The 19,781-nt window shown below is 36.0% G+C and overlaps 1 protein-coding gene across 1 annotated transcript in view; it reads left to right on the top strand.

Annotated features, from left to right (window-relative positions):
* HSD17B4 (hydroxysteroid 17-beta dehydrogenase 4) overlaps positions 1–19,781 on the top strand; it is a 61,719-nt gene that overhangs the window by 29,264 nt on the left and 12,674 nt on the right. The window contains exons 17-21 of the mRNA XM_054003777.1: positions 142–207; positions 10,305–10,374; positions 15,038–15,144; positions 15,493–15,579; positions 17,936–18,025. Coding sequence (XP_053859752.1) covers positions 142–207; positions 10,305–10,374; positions 15,038–15,144; positions 15,493–15,579; positions 17,936–18,025 — 420 coding nt within the window. The remainder of the gene's footprint in view (positions 1–141; positions 208–10,304; positions 10,375–15,037; positions 15,145–15,492; positions 15,580–17,935; positions 18,026–19,781) is intronic.

Here is a 19,781-nt window from a genome sequence, read left to right as displayed (position 1 = left end):
TAAATGTAGAAAGGATAGAAGGAAGCTTACCAATTTGGTAAATATTGTGTCTTTTTATACATAACTGGTATATTCTGGCATTAGGTATGGATAAAATTTTTTTACTGTGAAATATTAATAATGCTATTACTTGTGCTTTAGTTAACAGCAGTTCCACCCAAGAGACCCCCTGATGCTGTAATTTCTGATGTTACAACAGCTGATCAGGTAAAGCTTTGTGTTCTTTAGGTGTGGAAATCTTTGCTTTGTTTGGAGAAAGGAGTGTTAAATGATATTAACTAGTAGTTTAGGTTTTCTGATATACCTCAGGTATTTATACTTGCTTATTTATGTTTATATATATATATATATGTGTATGTGTATGTTTGTATAAAGCTAAAATTTCTTCTAGCTTATGACAGTATGTTCAATGTACTGTGTAAAACATTCTGTTCTTAAGACTGATGAAATTTTATAATTGTTTATTACAAATTTTGTATAGAAGGAGGAGATGAATGCTTGTTCCCTGTTGTACTTTTGAAAAGAAAGCTCAGGCTTTCTGAAATATACAGCACATGGTGCAAACAAACATATTGTGACCAAAAAAAAAAAAAAAAGAATTGCTTGTGGCTCACAGTTTTGAAAATGTTAAATTTATGTAGTAGAGGAGTCAAGGGAAACCTGAAATACTGACAGACACTGTCTGGATATGTTTCTATTTGTCCACATTCCCAGTGGTTCACAGGCATCTGCTTTCCCCAGGCAGAAACCTATGCAAAGAAATATAACCTCCTCTCAAGGTAAACCTGCAGGTGTCAGACAAGCAAGAAAGGAAAGTCTGGAGCTACCAACATTAGGACACTGAATGGTGTTTCCAAAATCAACTTAGTCATGGCAGGTGGCTGTAACTTTGGAAGATGATATTAAAATGCTGAGCATTAGCTGAACTGTGGTAATTGCAATGTCTGCTTAGCCTCTCACTGGTTATATATGGAATAAGTCTCATCCAGCTGATTCTTGTGCTTGAAGTCCAAGTTATCCCTACCCACTTCAATTGGGAAAGATAGCCAAGATCAGCATTTTTGTTTGTCACTGATGTACTGGCTGCATCCTAAAATTCACAGTGTTGGTCTAGGAAGTACAGGTGTCTTAATCTTCCCAACAGGCTTCACCAAAAATTGGCAAGGTGAGCAAGAAGCAGGGAATGGTGAGGTATCACTTTTCTCCAGGCAGGTGGCTAAATGTGGTGGAACGTGCTTTCTAGCAGCTGACCCTTTATTAGATGAGATACAGCATCTCTAAATGTTCAGTATTTAGAAGTATTTATTTTGAATGTTGGAAAGATTCTCCACTGCATGATTATTTTGGAATTGATTCCAGGCTCATCAATTTTCACATGGTATTTATGATTGCCTTGTTCATATGGTATAGTTTCTGAACCTTAAACCCATATGTCAGAATTGTTATCGTGCACATAATGCTTGAAGTTCATGAGGTAAAAGGTAGTAATAACACTATAACACAGAAGTTGGGAAACTTGCTATTGCAGGATTGATTCTTGGAAATAAAAGAAGTAGCAGAGAGTAGCCACTTCACTTGCTTTTTTTTAAGATCTACTCTGACAGGTAGATACATAAAGAGAATTATTCTCTAGTTAGAAGTTAGAGGAGCCACAGCCAGTGCACTTGATAATCACAAGAAGGCTTCTGTACCAAATTATTCAGTAGCATTTGATGATGACAGGATGGATGTACAGGAGGGAGGAACATGTAGCACTCGGGACCTTTATGTACAGATACAGACTTTCATGGGAAGGACAGCTTGGGAAAATATTTTTCATTTATATGTCTGTGGAATGACACATAACTGCCCAAAATCTTTAAAAAATGGAAGCTGGCACGCAAACTGCTTCAAAATTTCTGAATGTCTTGCTGTTTAAATGAAAAGTGTGTTGTCAGAAATGACTGTTGCCATTCAATTATTGAATTGGTACAGAGTATAAAACAAACTGGAAGAGTCCATTTGCAGATGGCATTCGATTTAACTTAAATTGTACTTATGTCCAGTGATAGTTGTGACACTCAATTTTTGTGTTACAATAATTACATGGCTAAATTGCTCTTCATAATTAGCATTTTTTCCCTTTTCATATCATGATCGTGTAGTAAACCATCTAATAAATAACACTTCCATGCATAATTTAAAAATATTTACACACTTGTCTTTCACTGAAGATAATGATTGTGGTTACCTTGAAAGTTTATTCAATTCTGACTCTGCAGCAGTGGGTTTTTTCCAAGAGGAAGAATGTTGCAGACCAGATGAAGCACTGCTTAGTGAGGAGGACACTGGGAATGGATGGCTAAATAACTGTTTCTGCCCATCACCATGTGTTCAGCAGAAGAGAGGGTACAGCCACCTACAGGTCCTTGAAAAATCTTTGTGCTATGTGACTGTTGACAGAACAAAGTAATCCTTTTGGTTAGTGGTATCAAAAAGAGGTATAATATATGTTTATCCCTCTCAGATCTGTACCCATTTCTGAGAAGGTCTTTATATTCCATCCAGTGCTTATGAATGAGTTACAGTACCATGATGTAAGCTGCTTAAAGGTAAAAGTGGCTAAGAAAAATTTAGAAGTATCTGATCTTCTAAAAGCTTTTAAAGCTTAAAATTGCATCTTGCTGAAGAAGGACATGAAATATTTCTTCTGTACTTACGAGTTTTTCTGCAAAGAACTCGATGACAATTTTTGCATCTTGCCCTGCAGGGATGCATGTGGTGTGATGGTATTTTTCTAGCTTGTTCTCTCTCTGTAACCTGAACTTCTAGACACACTGCCATGAGTCTTTTGAATCAAATAGACCTTCTGACAGAAGATCAAGATGTCTAGAGTGTGTTTGACTATTAGCCATTAGCAAGGAATAGATCATTCAATTTCAACCCTATAGGGAATATTTAATGTAGTTACAGAGCTTTTGTCCTGACAGTTTTCAAACTGGGTGCTTAAATTAATCAATCAAACTGATTTTGCTGAATGGTTACTAATGCAATGAAAAATAACAGGCAGGGAATGACTTGTATCTCTGGAGAATTTTGTCTGCATATAGCTTTCACTCTTTTCCTAAATATGTTGATTTCTTGGGAACTCATTTTCTGATGACTCACAAGGTAAGCTGCAGTGCGTATTTAAAGTAGATAATACCTTAACTAATACAAACCACTTTTCAGGAAGGAAACAAGTGAGGTGTCTTGAATTTGTTGTGGACCAAAGTTTGTTTGTTTGCTTGTGGAAAAACTCAGTGTTCTGGTATTCTACAACTTTCCTTCTAAAAAACTGTTCTCTACAAGTATCAGAAATAATATTCAGAATGAACAGTGTAGTGATAACAAATAAACAGCGTAACAGCAGTGCACAGGAGGAAATTTTTGATCACATCATTTCAGTTTTACTGTTCTGTTTTCTTTCACCTTTTTCTGAAAGCTACCTGTTTTGTTTGCAGTGTGGCAAAACTAAAGCTGTAGTATATGGAGTTTGCAGGACTTCCAAGTTTTTGTTAATGTCAGCTCATCTCAATAGAACATCTAGTAATTTTACAAAATATTTGCCAGTGGAAAAATTCTTTTTGCTTGCAACAGTATCATATATTTCTCCAAAGCATTCTCCCACTCTGAATTCTGACTCTGTGTGCTTGTTACTTATATCAGTAGGGAGAAATAGACATGACAAAAAAGTAAAAAGGAACATTTAGACAGGTTTTGAAAAACATGGTGTCTCAGCCTGTAATGCTTTTGAACCAACTGTGTACATTCAACCATGAGCCCTTTAAGCAGTGTCATGTGAGCTATCACATGCAGATTTCTGCTACAGCTACTTTTCCATACAGTTTGGAGATCTCAAACACATGGTACTTCTGCTCTGAGGCTTCCAGGGCCAGGCACTTTGGCCATTCTTGCTTTCAGGTGTTTTTAAATTCTTCTTTAGAGCTGATGAAGCTGAGCCTAATACTGGTCAGTTAAAGGAGCTTATTTATATACTGTCATTTTTAAGTAGCTTTTATTTGGAAAACTATGGTAGTGTTTTAAGTGTTACAGGTATCTAAAAAGATAAAAATTCCAAGTAAAGATTGTGAGGTTTGTAGTCTTAATCTGCTTTATGTGCAATGTTTAAAGATACAGTTTTCAGTGATGCTGGCATGATTGGTGTGCTTGTTTCCCTCTTCTTCAGGAACTCCTTCCACTTGCGAGGAAAAAGCTGTAGGCATCAACTGAGACAGTGTAGGAAGTCAGTTTTCCTATGTTATTTATTGCAACAAGTTACAGTCTGAGAAGTAATGAGAGGAAAATTATCTCGTGGTTAGAGACTGGTTGGAGCTGCAGTTGTTCAACAATGGATTTTCTGTACTTTGTTCTGTGGGCCACTGTCACCCAGGTATCCCAAAACACTCAGACATGGGTACTCCTTAATCAGTGACTGGTAGTAGAGGATTAGACAATAGAACTTGGAAGATGGAATTTGGGAGTAGGACTAGCTGAGTATGGCTGGACATCACAGGCTGAAATTGAAATCAACAGAGGCTGTGTGAGCTTGTAAATTGTACATTAAAATGTGAGGTTCTTTAAAAAGCTAGGCCTTCAAATTTTCCATTGGAGAGCTGGAATTTGTTTCTGCTACTTGACAGTTAAAACCTTTTCTCCTTGTAATTTCTAATCTATAAAGCAAAAATGTTTATAAATGTTTGAGGCATTGTAACTGTACAGGGAATGTTTAAAGGAGTGGCATGCAGGATCAGATGGTTTTTCCGGATGTGATACAGTTAGCAGCATAAAAAAGAGACATATATATACACACTATGTATAAATGAATATGATTCTTTACTCAATCAAAGATTTTGAGAGAGATTCAGTAAATCATACCTAGACTAATCTAAAAAAACTATGTAAAGCCTTCTTTTCCAGGTATAAATCTAGTATTAATTGACAGGATTGCTGGTTTTTAGTGCTTTGGGGTTTTTTCAACCATACCGTTACTTTTTGTTTTCTCTGAAAGAGGAGAAAATAATTGGCCCCTGTCCTGTTTGAAGTAGTGTTATCAGCATCCAGTGATTAAGACTGCAGGAGTCACCTTCCCTTCCTGAGTCATTCTCAGTCCTGCAGTCCTGCTCATACTGCAACTATCTGAGTTTAGTTTTTCAGTGTGTCAAATTTAGTTAAAATTACAGTTCCTGATGTAACTGGAAGCAGTTGTGAAGACAATTGTGCAGAAATCTAATTTGTTGTAAGAGAGTGGACTTCACAATAAAAACTTACTAAGAAGAATTCTTGGAATGAAAGAGGACTGTGGGAAGCTTTTAATAAATGCTTAATGAATTATTAAGCTAAAATCTACAATGAAATGTTTCTGCCTGTTGCCCGTAGGTTCATTATTGTGAGCTTTACTTTATACCTGCGGATGGTGTGATAAGACCCTTTCAAGCTTCTGTGTAGTTGGAATGTGAATCCTTAGCTGTGGAAAGCCATCTTTTATTCTGCTGTTTTCATATGTGTTTTAATCCCAAGCATATGTAAATATTTGTGTTTTTAGACAATTTAGGGAATGATGAAGGAAGAAACAGGAAGACTCAACAGATCAATAACTGGCTCTGAGCCTGGTGTCAGTGGCATAATTTTGGCTTTATTGATCATGGGTCAGTTGGCACAACAGCAGGCCTGCTGTAAAATGGGTAGAGTACACCTGTCTCAAAGGCATAAAAGATCTTCGCACAGGAGTTAGCAGGGCTCATTCAATAAGTTTTAAACTAGGTTTGAAGCAGGAAAGGGGGTAAAACCAGGCTCACTAGAGATAAGCATGAGGGCAACGTGATAGTATTTGAGGGAAGATGTCTCAGTGGAGATGGAATCCATGTGTCAGAAGAGACAGAAGAGTTATTGATGTGTTAGAAAACATGGAACCACTTGAGAGTTCCTACTAGTGTAGGAATTACATCTTCTTACTCACAAAAAGGTGATGGGATCAGTAGCCCAACTGAGATGTATCTACACCAATGCACGCAGCGTGGGCAATAAACAGGAGAAAATGGAAGCTGTTGTGTGACAGGAAAGGTATGACATAGTTCCCATCAAAATATGGTTTTAGAGCAAATTCTAATTTACATCCTGTTCTGTAAAGACTGTAGTGTAGCATTGCCTAAAAGTGTGTAAATTTAAGTGAACTTCAGGCAATAGCACAAAAGAGCCTCCTGAGAGATTCAGTGATTTTTTTTTTCTATTCATAGCATAAATAATTTATTTCATGATATAGAAAGTGATGTTATGCAGGTTCACAAATATGGACAGCATGACAGAAGAAAAAGTACTAAAACAAGAAAGGATGATAGAAACAAAGGGATGTAAAGTCTTGATAATAAAGGTCAGTGGTAAAGCTAATGACAAAGGAAGTCAACTATCCACGTATTTTTTGATAAGATTTGATAACCTTTCTGTTTATTTAGAAATTTCAGTGTGCAGAAATGGTTCTCTGAGAACTGTTATATAGTAAATGTTTGTAATAGAATTACTCGGAACATTTCATATTAGTGTCAAGTTTTATATAACCCCCAGTCCTTTGTGTTTATTCTTGTTGGGAAGATCAGAATATAATTTTTTAATCATGGCAATTTTGACAAATATTTGAGGGCTTGGATTATGGTAGAATTTTGTGTATTAAAGTGATAAAAGAAAATGTACTAGTTTGGCAGTCAGTTTGGTTAGACAAGACGGTATTACTTACTGACTTTGTTTTGTCCCCTTGTCTATACATGTCTTAGTAAAGGCTGTAAAAATTGTTAATCCATTTGAAGTTCCCCAAAATGAAGAATTTTTTTTTTTTTAATTAAGAGAGGCATTGTTAAGGGAAAGGCTTCTTGCATATTTGTCATGCTACTGAAAAGTGACTAATGTTTTGTGAAGCCTGTGTCAGAATATGTGAGTTGATACTAAATTTGAAAAACATTTGATATGGACAAGCAGAAAATGTATGAATAGTGCAGGGTAGGGAAGTTTTATGTACAGTTAATTACTTATGTACTGTGCTAAATTTGAGCCCTTGAAGCACCAACACTGCCATTTTAACTGGAAATTTTCACTGTTCTTAAAGTGAATAAGAGCCCATTGGCACATGCAGGTGAGATTGTGGATGTTTTCTTTGCAAGGTGGCTTGACTACTTTTTGTCTTAAATAATCTATAAAAGCATACATGCATGCATGTCCATGTCTGTATGTACAATTCATATATACGCACCTTTAAGGTGTAAGGTAAGCTTTTGGGTAGAGGTATTTTTCTGCCCATTTAGAAGGGAAAATACGTGGATAGTTGACTTCCTTTTTCATTAGCTTTACCACTGACCTTTATGACAGTCTGCAGGAAGAATGAAAAATTGGCAGAGAGAGGTTTGATATCGCCTTTTCTTTTGTGATCTGTCAGAACTCCTAAATTGTTAGGAAATGAGACTTGACAGTTTGTGTTATTAATTGGAGAACAATTTAGCCATATTATGACTGACTTCAATCTAATGCTTTACATCAATTGATTCTTGTAATCCTTCAAGGATGCGTCTTCAGTTGGTTGCTTGGGTTTTTGTTTTCTTTTTCCCCCCTGCCCCCCCCAAATGCTGTCATTTATGAAATATTCTTACTGGAGTAATATAGAAAGTAGAGCCAACAAGGCATTAAAGCAGTTCCATTTTCATGTTGACTGTAGTTTATAAAAGGAAGATTTACCAAAGATTGTGGTAAATGAAATTTGTTGGCAGACCTAATTTGGCTGCAATAAATCTTTGAAAACCTATTGTTACTGTTTTATTCAGTTCTGCCTGTGTTTTTTCTAGCTGTTACCAGTGTTGTTATTGAAAATACAAAAAGACAAATAATTTCCCAGATTAATATGTCAGAATTTTAGTTAAATACATTGACCACATTTAATTCTCTGAACCTAGTTGTTTTCTAACTACTACAATTATTTTGTTAGCAAAGCACAAGTATTTTTTACTACAGTAAATTTAAAAAGGATTTGGTACAAGTATTGTTTCCCAATTAGTGCTTATTATCCATTACTTACTAACCATTAAATAAATGGTTAGTTCTTCTTACAGTTTTAGTTAGCAACAGCTGCATAGCTAGATTTGAGTTTGGGGCTTAACACAGAAATTCGTCTTTTTTTTTAATGATCCATAAATGGAATTTTCCAGTACTGCAACTAAATGTTATTTAGCTAGAATTAAAATTTATTGCAACAGTTCTTTTGAGCCTCCTGACAGCTTTTGTACAAATTCAAATTAATTGAAGAATGATAATAAGACCCTAGAATTTTAATTTAGCTATGAAGTTACTTAATTATTTAATAATTTAGTCTCTGGCATTTTTTTTTTTCTTGAGTAACAATTTACTGTTAGATTTCAGACTCTTTTGAAAGTCAACTTTGTAAAAAGAGTAATGAAGGGGGATAACTTATTTCATAGAATTCTGTTGAAGAATGCTCTTTAGATTGTCAGATTTAAATTTACTTGTGTGAAAAGACGGTATGGGTCTGTGTCTCACTAAAAATGTCTTTCATAGTGTTATAATTTCTATATATTCAAGAAATTATTTGTTGTCTCTTTGGTCCTTTTCAGGATCTCAAACACAGACCCAGCTGAACTTCAGTCTTACACTACTATTAAATCTACAGTCTTCATTATTTTCCTGAGAAATTATACAATTAATTAGAAGATAATTGAAAAAAAAAGTTATAATAAATACATCTTTTTGGCAAAGATAAAACTACAGTTAGAAATTCCAAATCCACTGTTGTCTTTTTTTTCCAAAAGGAAAAGTGTTTCATAACCAGTAAACAAATATGTGAACAGCCACTGAGAGGTATTAGCTTACTGTTTGCCTTTCTAAGATTTGCATGCTAATGCTATGGTACAATTCAGGATTTTCTTCTTGCTGTTTTTAGTGTCTGGTTCCAGCTGTCCAGCAAAGACAAGGTCTTTACATTCCACCTTAACTCAGGCTCATGTTGTGAGCTGAAAATTGCTATGAGAAATAAGACAGAGGTAGAGCTTAGTGTTAAAGGTGTAGCTAGGTGGAGAAATGACCTGAATATTAATAGATTAAAAAAGAAAACAGATGCATTATGGTTTAAAATGATAACAAGAGTTCAGAACGTCTCTAGTTACACTGTCTGCTTCAGATTTGATAGAAAAACAGTGTTAGACATATATTGGAAAATTCTCCTTTTAGGAATCTTTTTTTTTTTTTTCACCTTTCTCTTTGATAAATCTGCTATCTTCTTTCCTCCAAATGGAATTTAGTACATTTTACCCTCATTCAAGTAAATACATACCATTTTTTATTGTCCCAGTTCAAAATGCTGGGAAAAAAAAAATTATTGACAATGTGTTCCAAAGGCCAGCAATGTGCTTGACTAAAGTACAATTTGTTTTCAGTTTAAAAGCTTTTTTCAGTTAATTCTGTGTTCAACTTGTGTATGTCATCATAATTAAGCTGCTGAATTCTTGGAATCTTCATTAGTTAATGTGATGTACTGATTTTCACTGTACTTCTGGGAAATCTTTACTAAAGACTACTCCACTAACATTTAGTCACTGGATTTCACTGTAATCTGTTGACCAGAGAAGAAGGTTTTATTTCAGAAATATGCACATGATGGCTTTTCATATCTCTCATAATATGGACTGCTGGCTAATCTGCATGTACAGCAAATACAAGATTTGATAATGAAAACACTACAGCTACACAGGGAGAGAAACCTGAAATACAGTAGCCATTTTTTAATAGTTTCTCAGGTTTATTCACATTCACAGTATATAACAGAGTAAATCTGTGTTTCTCTACTTTTTTAGTAACAAAAGAGAATATTTAACGTGAATCAGAAGTCTTCTAGAAAGCTTGGAGTGTTACTTTAGGGTTTTGTTTGTTTTTGATACTAGAATCAGCTGCCCCTGAATCTGCTATGAGAGAAGTATATAATCATTTAAAAGGAAAAAAAATAAGGATATTTCTGATCCCTTTAAGATGAATCTGTTGTTGGAAAAACATGATACTGTGTTTCTATGTTACTAAAAAAATTAATACATATACTTTTTTATACTTTTTTTATATTAATACATATACTTTTATACTGTGGATAAATTTGTCAAAGAAAACAGTAATAATTGGTTTCCATTTTATGTGCCTTATTGTAGAGTGTATTATGTAAGGACTCATATAATAGACTGTGATATGTTTCTTAATCTTTCATGGACTTATGGATGACTCCTGCTCCTCCTTCTCTGTTTCTGCAGGCTGCCTTGTATCGGCTGAGTGGGGATTGGAATCCTTTGCATGTGGATCCAAGTTTTGCTGCTCTTGGAGGTGAGCTGATGGGGATACCATTGTGTTAATACTTGGATGAAGGATAATGTAAATGTATTTTTAATCTATTTTCATTATATACCTCTTTAACAACCTGGAAAAAGCAGTGCTTGTTTTATAGCTTTTGTTAGAGTCATCAGTTAAATAACTTCAATGTTCTGCATGACACTTCAGTTTGAAGCATTGCTTCTTACAGCTAGAAATGAGGAATGGTGCTTAGACTTTACTTACAATGGAAGTGTACTTTCTAAGCTATTTTCCTATTTTCTTGTTTATTGCCACTATCCTGTTTTTACAATGTCTGTTTCATAAGCAGAAATAATTGACTATCAAAGCTGCTGAAGGAATCCCATAAATTCTCTGATATATAGTTCTTTCCATTTGAATAATACTGAAGTTATGCGGGTCTCTGTGGAACTTCTCATTCTTTAGTGTAGTCTTCTCAATCCAAATAAATCCAGGAGGGCAGGAGAGAGAGAGCTTGTTAGCACTTCTTTCCTATAAAATTGCTTAACTACACTTCTTGCTAGCACATTAGCTTGTTCATTTACATAATTCTACATGCCAGAGCACCAGGTCTGCACTAACTAATTCTTGAAGAGATGCAATTAATGAAAAAGGGTGTTTTCTTGAAATCGTGTTGTAAAGTTTGTTTTTTTTTTTGACATATTTTCAGGCCTTGTTAGTAGTATAGTTTGATTACTCTGGGCAGACAGCAATTTGATTTTAATAATTTTTCCAGAATATTTATGCTATCATCATGAACATTATGTGAGATTACTAATCTGTAATAATTAGTCTCCAGTTTCCTGATGAATTTCTTGTTAATATGCAAGTATCACTTGCATATCACTCTCATATGGTGTTCTTATCAAGATAAATAGAGCAGAGCTATGCTTCCTTGTTCAGATCACACTTAACATACTTTTGCAAATTATCTTTCATAAATGCATACTAATTAGTTTGTTAACTCAGTTTTGTATAATTCTATGTAAATTTCTGTTCATAAGTAATGGTTGTCAAATACTAGAGTCCAAGAAGAGATTTCTGTAGTTTGTTAAAGCATTCTATTTTGTTTATGATACTGGTTTGTTCATGATGGTGATAGAGATGAAAAGTACGTGTTTATAATTGAAAACCCAGTGTTTGGAATAATAATGATGATAATACTTTAAAAAACTAACAAAAGAAGAGAAGTAGAAATCTTCTACTGTTCACACAAAGAGCACTGGCACATAGGGAAAATGAAATTAATACTGTAGATAAGGTGTCCCTTTGTCTCAACATAAAACTGCTGCACTGGATTTTGGAACTATGACAGTACCCTACCTATACTAAATACAACTACTACTATCAAAGAAGAAATGACTGTAGAGATATTCCACAAATGTTTTTTTCTAGGTGTACAAATGTTTTTTTTCTTCTGATCTGTTCACACACCTTCTCGTCATGTAACAATCTCTGTGGATGCTCTTCTTTACTGGTTCTCACCAATGTGCATGGGAAGCAAGCATTCAGCATAATGCATTCAGGTCATTCCTGGATTATTGTTAAGGCTTCCTGTGGCTAAACAGGAGTTTCAGGAGACATAAAACTACATGAAAACACCTGTTTCTATTCTTGTGCCTTTATTCCTGTATCTTGTGTTTCAAATACTAGAAAGCAACATTTACTTTGATTTTGTTTCAGTTTAGACACAAAGTAACTTGATTAGCTTACAGAATTTTTCTTTGAGTATGCATTAATTTTATAAAGAAAATATTGGGAAAAATAGGATTGGGTATATTTGGCTGTTTCTGAGTTCTGAATAGAGTGAGTGGTTTCTGGTTCTTGTATGGTGAATTAAACTGTGTTTTTGAGAAGCTAGATGTCACTATAACATTCTGAATGAGAGATACTGAAAACTGACGATGTTACAATAGTACAGTAATCTGACTGCATGGTAACTTTGTGTTTTCAGTACCCATTGTATACAAAATCGAGTGCTGTTAAAAGTGTGCATGCTAAAAATTTTATGGGAAAGAAACGACAAAATTATCAGGCTGGAATACTTACAGTGAGAAAGTAGACTCATATTCCTTTAAGCCTGTCATTCTGTCATGTCTCCTAACCTAATGTGAAAAAAATTCTCTTTCTCACCCATAATTATGCTAGCTTTATCTTTCCTTTGGTGTTGTAATTCCCATATTTCCCAGCATTCAATCTTCCATGGCTTAACTTCAGCTTGCAACTAATTACCACAGAGCCACTTGCTCATTCCTTACCCTCTCCCCTCCCTGTTTTTCCCTTGACTTCCCTTTCCTCTCCCACCCGCACTCTCAGTGGGATGGAGATTAGAATTGCAGAGAAAAAAAGGTAAAACTTGTGGGTTGGTATAAGAATACTTTAATAACTGAAGCAAAGTAAAATATTATACTATTAATACTATTCTGCTGCTACTACTACAAATAATAATTAAAAGGACAGAGAAAAAGTGAAGAGTAAAACCCAAGAGAAACAAGAGCACAACACATTTGCTTATCACCTGCTGACCGATGCCCAGCCCATCCCTGAGCCATGATCAGTAGCTCCTGGCCAGCTTCCCCCAGTTTATATCCTGCACATGAGATTCTTCGATACAGAATGTCCTTTTGGCCAGTTTGGGTCAGCGCAGTGGATGCCTGTTATGACCTCAAGCAGTCGAAAAGCGCCGGCTAGCGCTGCCTTTTGAGAGGCTATAGCCACCACATGAGCGGGCACTCCAGGGCTGCAGGGTGCCGCAGTGTGGGTAATGCAGTTTTGGTAGTTTCACGCTGAGAGGAAGCGAAGGGACGAGAGAAGGACACTTTGCTTGCGAGCCTAAGAGCTTTTAGTCCCCCATGCGTGGTCAGAGCTAATTGCTCTCAGCGCAATGCAAGGCAAAATAGCGATGGACAAAGAATTTGCAACAGATTAAGTAGGGGGTGGGCGGACAGGGGTGGAAACCTGGCTCACCCTATAAGGACAAACGATAGGGGAGTGACATCGATTATAACAACCAATGGTAACATAACAGAGGTGGATACAGCATTCTGGGACAAATAGCAATGCTAAAATGGGGTGACTGATGCAGAACTTTCGTGGAGAAGCAGGGAGTGGTTACAAGACCGACACCCCAACAAGGAGTGACAACCCCTGACTGACAGAACCATGTAAGGAGAAAACTGCCAGAAGTGAGAAGATTGACAGGTGAGCTCTTGTGGTAAACAACCTGGAGCAAACCACTGTGAGGGAAAATAGGGGTACAAGGAACAACCTAACTAACATTAATAAAATCCCTGACTAAATCAACCCAACCTACAACAGGTCAGCAGTTTCAGTTATGCTCCCTTACAGCTTCTTGTGCACCCCTTTGGTGGCAGATCATCGGTCACAGAAGAGTGTTTGGCACACGTTGGACACTATTTAGCATCAGCGGAAACATCAGTGTATTATCAGCATTACTGTCACAGTAAATTCAGAGCACAGCCTTGTACAAGCTACTAGAGAAGAAAATTCATTCTAGCCCAGCCAAAGCTAGGATGAGGGAGTCCTTGTGGCTTTTTTATCTCTGTTTTGATAGTGGTTTCTTTTCTTTTCTTTTACATCTTCCATTTCTCTGCTGGCTAGACTTTCTCCTGTCTCTTCTTTTTTTGTTTGTTTCGTTTTCCTTTTGGTTTTTCTCCCAGCTGTTGTCCTTTGGGAGAATATTTTTTGCTGCGTAGATGCAATGAGAAGTTGTTAAGAGCTCAAGAAAAACAGACTCTGGCAAACAGGAGTACCATATAAATTCTGGGCATTCAGTGCCAAAGCTGGACAGCTCTGTCTGGATTCCATGGACTGTTGCAAGTGTGATCAATTACTGTTTACCTGCCTTGTCAGGTCAGAACAACCTGTTAAAGAAATCAGAACATACAAGCAACATCTTTATTACTTAACTGTTGCACTTTAGCAAATCTGAGGCCAGTTGTCAAAGGTTTATTTTGGCACATTTTGACAGTACTGGAAAAAGATCCAACACTAACATAAAGCTTATCCTCTGCCAAGGTTAAGCTCCTGCTTCAAAGCATAGGAGTTTGAGGAAACTTGACAAAAATGTTGGTATAAGAAAAACAGAAAAACACTCTGCAAGTTTTCTTTTTTTATTTTTTTTTTTAATTTCTAAATGAAGGTAAATTAATCCTAACGCAGGAATTGTATTAGAAGACTTTGGCCAAGCATGAATAGGAATTCAAAACAGGAAGTATCAAATAATCTTAGTATTGTAATGATTACATTACATTTTTAATGATTAGAATATGTCTTACCCTTAATGTACATACTTCTATTTAACTGCATGTCTGGTGTGCCTATGCATGCATACTAGAACAGATAATCTCCTCATTTTTCATTTTGTCACCTCTACAGGGACTAATTCTACTTCTGAGTCTCACAGAGCACAGGCATGCTAATAGTGCAACTTGTCACCAAGCACTTTCTTTTGCCCAAAAGCAGAGGAAATAATAAATACTAACAGATACTTTTTCGTTGAGATAAATTAGGTTGAAAAGAAAAAGAATTAAGAACACTAATAAAGGAAAATACTATGAATAAGGCATAGCTACTAATAGAAGCTGCATTGAAGGTCCTAATATTAAAAATGCTAAAATGTTACCTCTTTAAATAGGATTTGAGAAGCCTATACTTCATGGACTATGCACCTTTGGGTTTGCTGCTAGGAACGTTTTGAAGCAGTTTGCAAATAATGATGTGAACAGATTCAAGGCAATCAAGGTCTGTGTGTTCATTCTTTGCAGTAAATTATCTGGACTTTTTTGGTTTTAGTGCCAAAAGAAATCTTCAAGTTGGGGGGAAGTCTTTCATCATGTCTTAACTACCAGAATTGCTTTTACTTACAGCTACATGCATTTTAATGCCTCTGTATTGTATGTTTGCTTAAATATTTAGGCTTTCTACATTAATAGTTGATTTAATTTTCCTCTTTTTATCATTTCAGTAGAGCCAATGTGTTTAAACTTTGCATTTATATATAGCAGACACATCTTTTTGCAACCCCACTTTTTTTTTTTTTTTTTTTTTTTTTTTTTTTTTTTTTTTTTTTTTTTTTTTTTTTTCTTTTAGGTTCGCTTTGCAAAGCCAGTGTATCCAGGGGAAACTTTGCAAACAGAAATGTGGAAGGAAGGAAATAGAATCCATTTTCAGACCAAGGTCAGAACAATGTCTCACTGTGGGCTTCAGAGAAAGATGTATTGGTTAAAAGACTGGGGATATGAGGAGGAGCAAGAATAGATGACTTGTTAAAAAGCACACCATTGGCAAAGGCTTTGTAAAGAAATGCACTAAATAGAATGAAATAGTCCTACTTATTTTATGGTGTCACTAGGATTCTAATAGAAGTACCATTATAATCCTAGGACTTAATACCCTCATATTAAATGAGGACTCTTTTCATTGTCTGTGCTTTTTTTGTGTTTTTCCACTGGGGAAAATGAAAAATAATAAAAGAGCAGTCATCTCCAGGTCATCATAGTGTGTACTTGTTTTCTGGAGTTACTCATAACTTTGTGTATTCATCTTTTTTTTTTTTAACATTTATCTATGTTAACAGTTTATGCATGTAAGTGTGCTGCAGATTTAGCTTACATTGGGTTAAACTTAAGCTGCAGCTGCACAGAACAACTTCCTAAAAATGGAAATTTCATAGCAGTTGAACATAGTAACTACAGTAAAACATAGTATACACTTCTATGAGATCTGCATTAGTTTGCATTATTAGATTTTCTTTGGTCTTGCTAGTAGCATTTTATGTGGCTATCCTGTAATCGTTGTCTCTATAGGGTACTTAGTGGGAGCTAAGTAAAGGGCAAAAAGTAAAAGTGAATGTCATCACTTACATAGCATCATATGACATTTTTACTTTCTTAACCTATGATTTGATACTGGTATTTGTCAATATTTGCTTTGTCTTATGCAGTGAGAGTTACATTGCTTTGCTGGCCAAAGTTTTGCAGCCTCATCTCGGTAAAAATGCAGCCAGCTCTTTATTAGTGAACAGGGTATAGTTGCAGCTGCAGGGAGAATTGGGCAGGCAAAATCAAACAAGGAGAGTTATCCTAGGAACAGAGGAATGCTGTATTCATACAGCTTTCTGCGATATACATTGACTGAAGGAATCAAATTTTGTTTGCAGACCTGATGGGTGTTAGCAGCTACAGAATTTCAGAATGGTAACAATGTAGAGACTGCTGTGTACAAAATCTCCATTTCTAATTATTAGTAGCAAATGAGGTTGTTTTGTGCCTCAAGTGAGCTTTGAAAATTACTGTAGCTATATTTAAAAGGTGCTATCACCCAGTCCTGACAGAATCTAGAATTCATATGTTTTCTTTTGATGGTTTCCATGTTAGTTAATAGAGTTCATAATATGCTTCCAAGCCCTTCTAAATTTGTAAGCAGGGTGAATTGTTCTGTTGTGTTTAAAAGCAAAATGTGTAATTATGCTTCGTTTAGTAATTGTGAATATGTAGAGTTGTGGTGAATTTTGCTAAGGATTTTTCTTCCACAACTTTGGAGTAACTGATTTTGGATAGAAATTACAAGGTTTAATAGGATTATAGTAAACCATCTTAAACAGTTATGAGGTGTGCAGAATTTTGTTTCTTATTGCATGTTGGATTTGTATGAACTAAATCCATCTTTGTGCTGAAATGAACTCTGGTTAAATCAAACTACAGATGGACTTAAAACTTTGAGAAGATGGTTTGAATCCATTTTCAGCATTGTCTGAAGTGCAGTGGCAGCAGGTGACAAGGCACCTGTTAGGCATGATTTGAGTAATAGTTAATGTAGTGCAAAAAACTAGACTGTGGTACTTGATATTTCTTCAGCTTGGCTATTTGTCATATACCTCTCTGTATGCATAATTAGTGAATCAGTTTGCCATTTTCTGTTAGCTGCCATAAGTCAGTATGGTTTGTCGCATCCCTAAAAGAGAAAATGCCAAATTGAAACCCGTTTTCTTATCTGAATTAACTATTTCAAAAAATTAAACTGGAGAAATTCAGGTATTTTCCATCATTCTTTTTGTAATCTTTCTCCCTTGCAATGCTTAAAAAGCTGTTTCTAGTGCAAGTTGAAGTATAAGATATGTGGAGATAGTAAAATTGTCTAAATGGACTCTTGACAACTGAATATCTACCTCAAGGAAAAACATTTTAGAACAATGTCTTTCTAAGAGCTATCTATGAAGAAATATTGACAGCAACTTGTAACACTGGAGGTAAATAAGGTTTTTCAACTGTTTTGTGAGCAGAACCCTAGCAATATATTTTGGTACAGTTTCTCCAGAGGAAAATAATTATTTTGCTTGAAGAGTTGTTTGGAAAACATGTTATAACAACTTGCCTCAAGATTACAGCACATTTATGAGGTGTTTTTTTCACTCTGTAACTTTTGTTTTTTCTTTACATCTCTGATTTTAAAATATCAGGAATACTCCTTAAATGCCTTTCTTTTGTGGCTTTCTGCAAACAAATAATCTTCAATGTATTTTCCCCCACTACAGATCAAGGAGACTGGAGAAGTTGCCATTGCAGGGGGCTATGTGGATATAGTGCCAGCCTTGGAAAAACCTTCTGCTCGAGAGCCTCTGATGGTGGGTTGAAGCAATGGAAGTCTTAACTTGCAGAGAAGCATAGTTAGGTTTTATTTTGGTGAAAAACACAGGAAAAGTACTTAGGTCTCTTACTAATCTTATTTGCAGTATTCAGAGGAGTTACAAGTTCAAAGATGTTAACATGCATGTTGTTTAAGATACAGATGTTAATTGATCTGTTTGAGAGGAAAATTCCAGTTGTTTTGAGATACAGTGGATGCTGATGTTTGATGTGCTTGATGCTAATTGAACTCTGAGGATAAGCATTGTGCTGTATGTTACAAAACAAGCAAAGGCATGTACCAGTGAGGGCCATGTGTTTTGAGCACTTGCATAGCTCAAAACAGAAATTATTTAATGTAATTTATAATTAATGTAACTATAGAACAATGATTTTCTTATCATTTTGTAGGTGTTGAAGATCAAACTCTGTGTAGGATGTAAAAGTGTGTTTCTCAATTTTTTCAGAGACACGGGGGGATGGCAAGAAGGCATTAGCATAAGTGAAAATGAGATCATTTATTCACAGAAAAGAAGTTTCGTCAATGAATCATTTTGAAATGAAACTCTGAGAGCTGTTTGTACATGTGGTTAGGCCTAGCACACAATATGCTCTTCATACTCTGTATATTTTAAATCCCCTGCGTGCATGCATGCCTTAAGCCTCAGGTACTGTACTTGCCACAAAACACAGAATTGTACATGCAGTAGTGAGGATGACCCTAATGTGGTCTAAAGTTCACTTAAGGCAATGCATATTCGTTAAATTTACTATTAAGGCAATGCCTTAATAAACTGTTGTCTTTTTTCCCCATTGATTCCTGCATGCAAACAATGAAATTCTAATGCTTTGACATTTATTAATACCGAGATAGTGGCACTCATATAAAGCTTTTGATCACAGAATGGGGAATATTGGGTGATACTTGGGCTCCCTCCGAAGCAGTGTGGCCAGTAGGGCGAGGGAGGGGATTCTGCCCCTCTGCTGTGCTCCGGTGAGACCCCACCTGGAACACTGCATCCAGCTGTGACGCCCCCCGCACAGGAAGGGCATTGACTCACTGTTGGAGTGAGTCCAGAAGAAGAACATCAAGAAAATTAGGGGAATTGAGCACCCCTCCCATGAGAAAAGGCTAAGAAAATATGGTTTGTTCGGCCTGGAAAAGAGAAAGCTTCAGGGTGACCTAGTTGTGGCCTTTTATTACCTGAAGGGAGACAAAGAGGAACTTTTGACTAGAGCTTGTGTGACAGGATAAGGGGGAATGGACTCAGACTAAGAGAGGATAGGTTTAGATTAGATCTTAAGAAGAAATTCTTTACTGTGATGTTGTTGAGGCACTGGAACAGGTTTCCTAGAGAAACCTGGGAAGGTTGTGCAGGCTGCCTCAGGCTGTGGCAACCTCAGTAGACTGTGGCTGCCTCATCCCTGGAAATGTTGAAGGCCAGGCTGGATGGAACTTGGAGCACCTTGGTCTAGTGACAAGTTCGCTGCCCCCCAACAAGGGGGATAGAACTAGATTATCTTTAGGGTTCATTCCAGTTCAGACCATCCTATAATTCTATGATTTATCCAGGGACCTGCTTCTTTTTGCTGCTTTTGTTTAATCTTCTGACGCCTTCTGAATTGTTGAATGAAGTTCAAACATTAGAACTTTCTTGAACTGCTCAGATTTTTTTTTTTTTTTTTTTTTTTTAACTTGGCAGAACAGGTGTTTTTCTTTAAGCTTATTCTGGGAAATTAAGGTGCTTTGGCAGA

This window comes from Vidua macroura, chromosome Z (genome assembly GCF_024509145.1).
Source record: "Vidua macroura isolate BioBank_ID:100142 chromosome Z, ASM2450914v1, whole genome shotgun sequence".
Taxonomy (NCBI): domain Eukaryota; kingdom Metazoa; phylum Chordata; class Aves; order Passeriformes; family Viduidae; genus Vidua; species Vidua macroura.
Note: the sequence above shows the minus strand (reverse complement) of the source record. Positions and strands in the feature narration are given on the sequence as shown.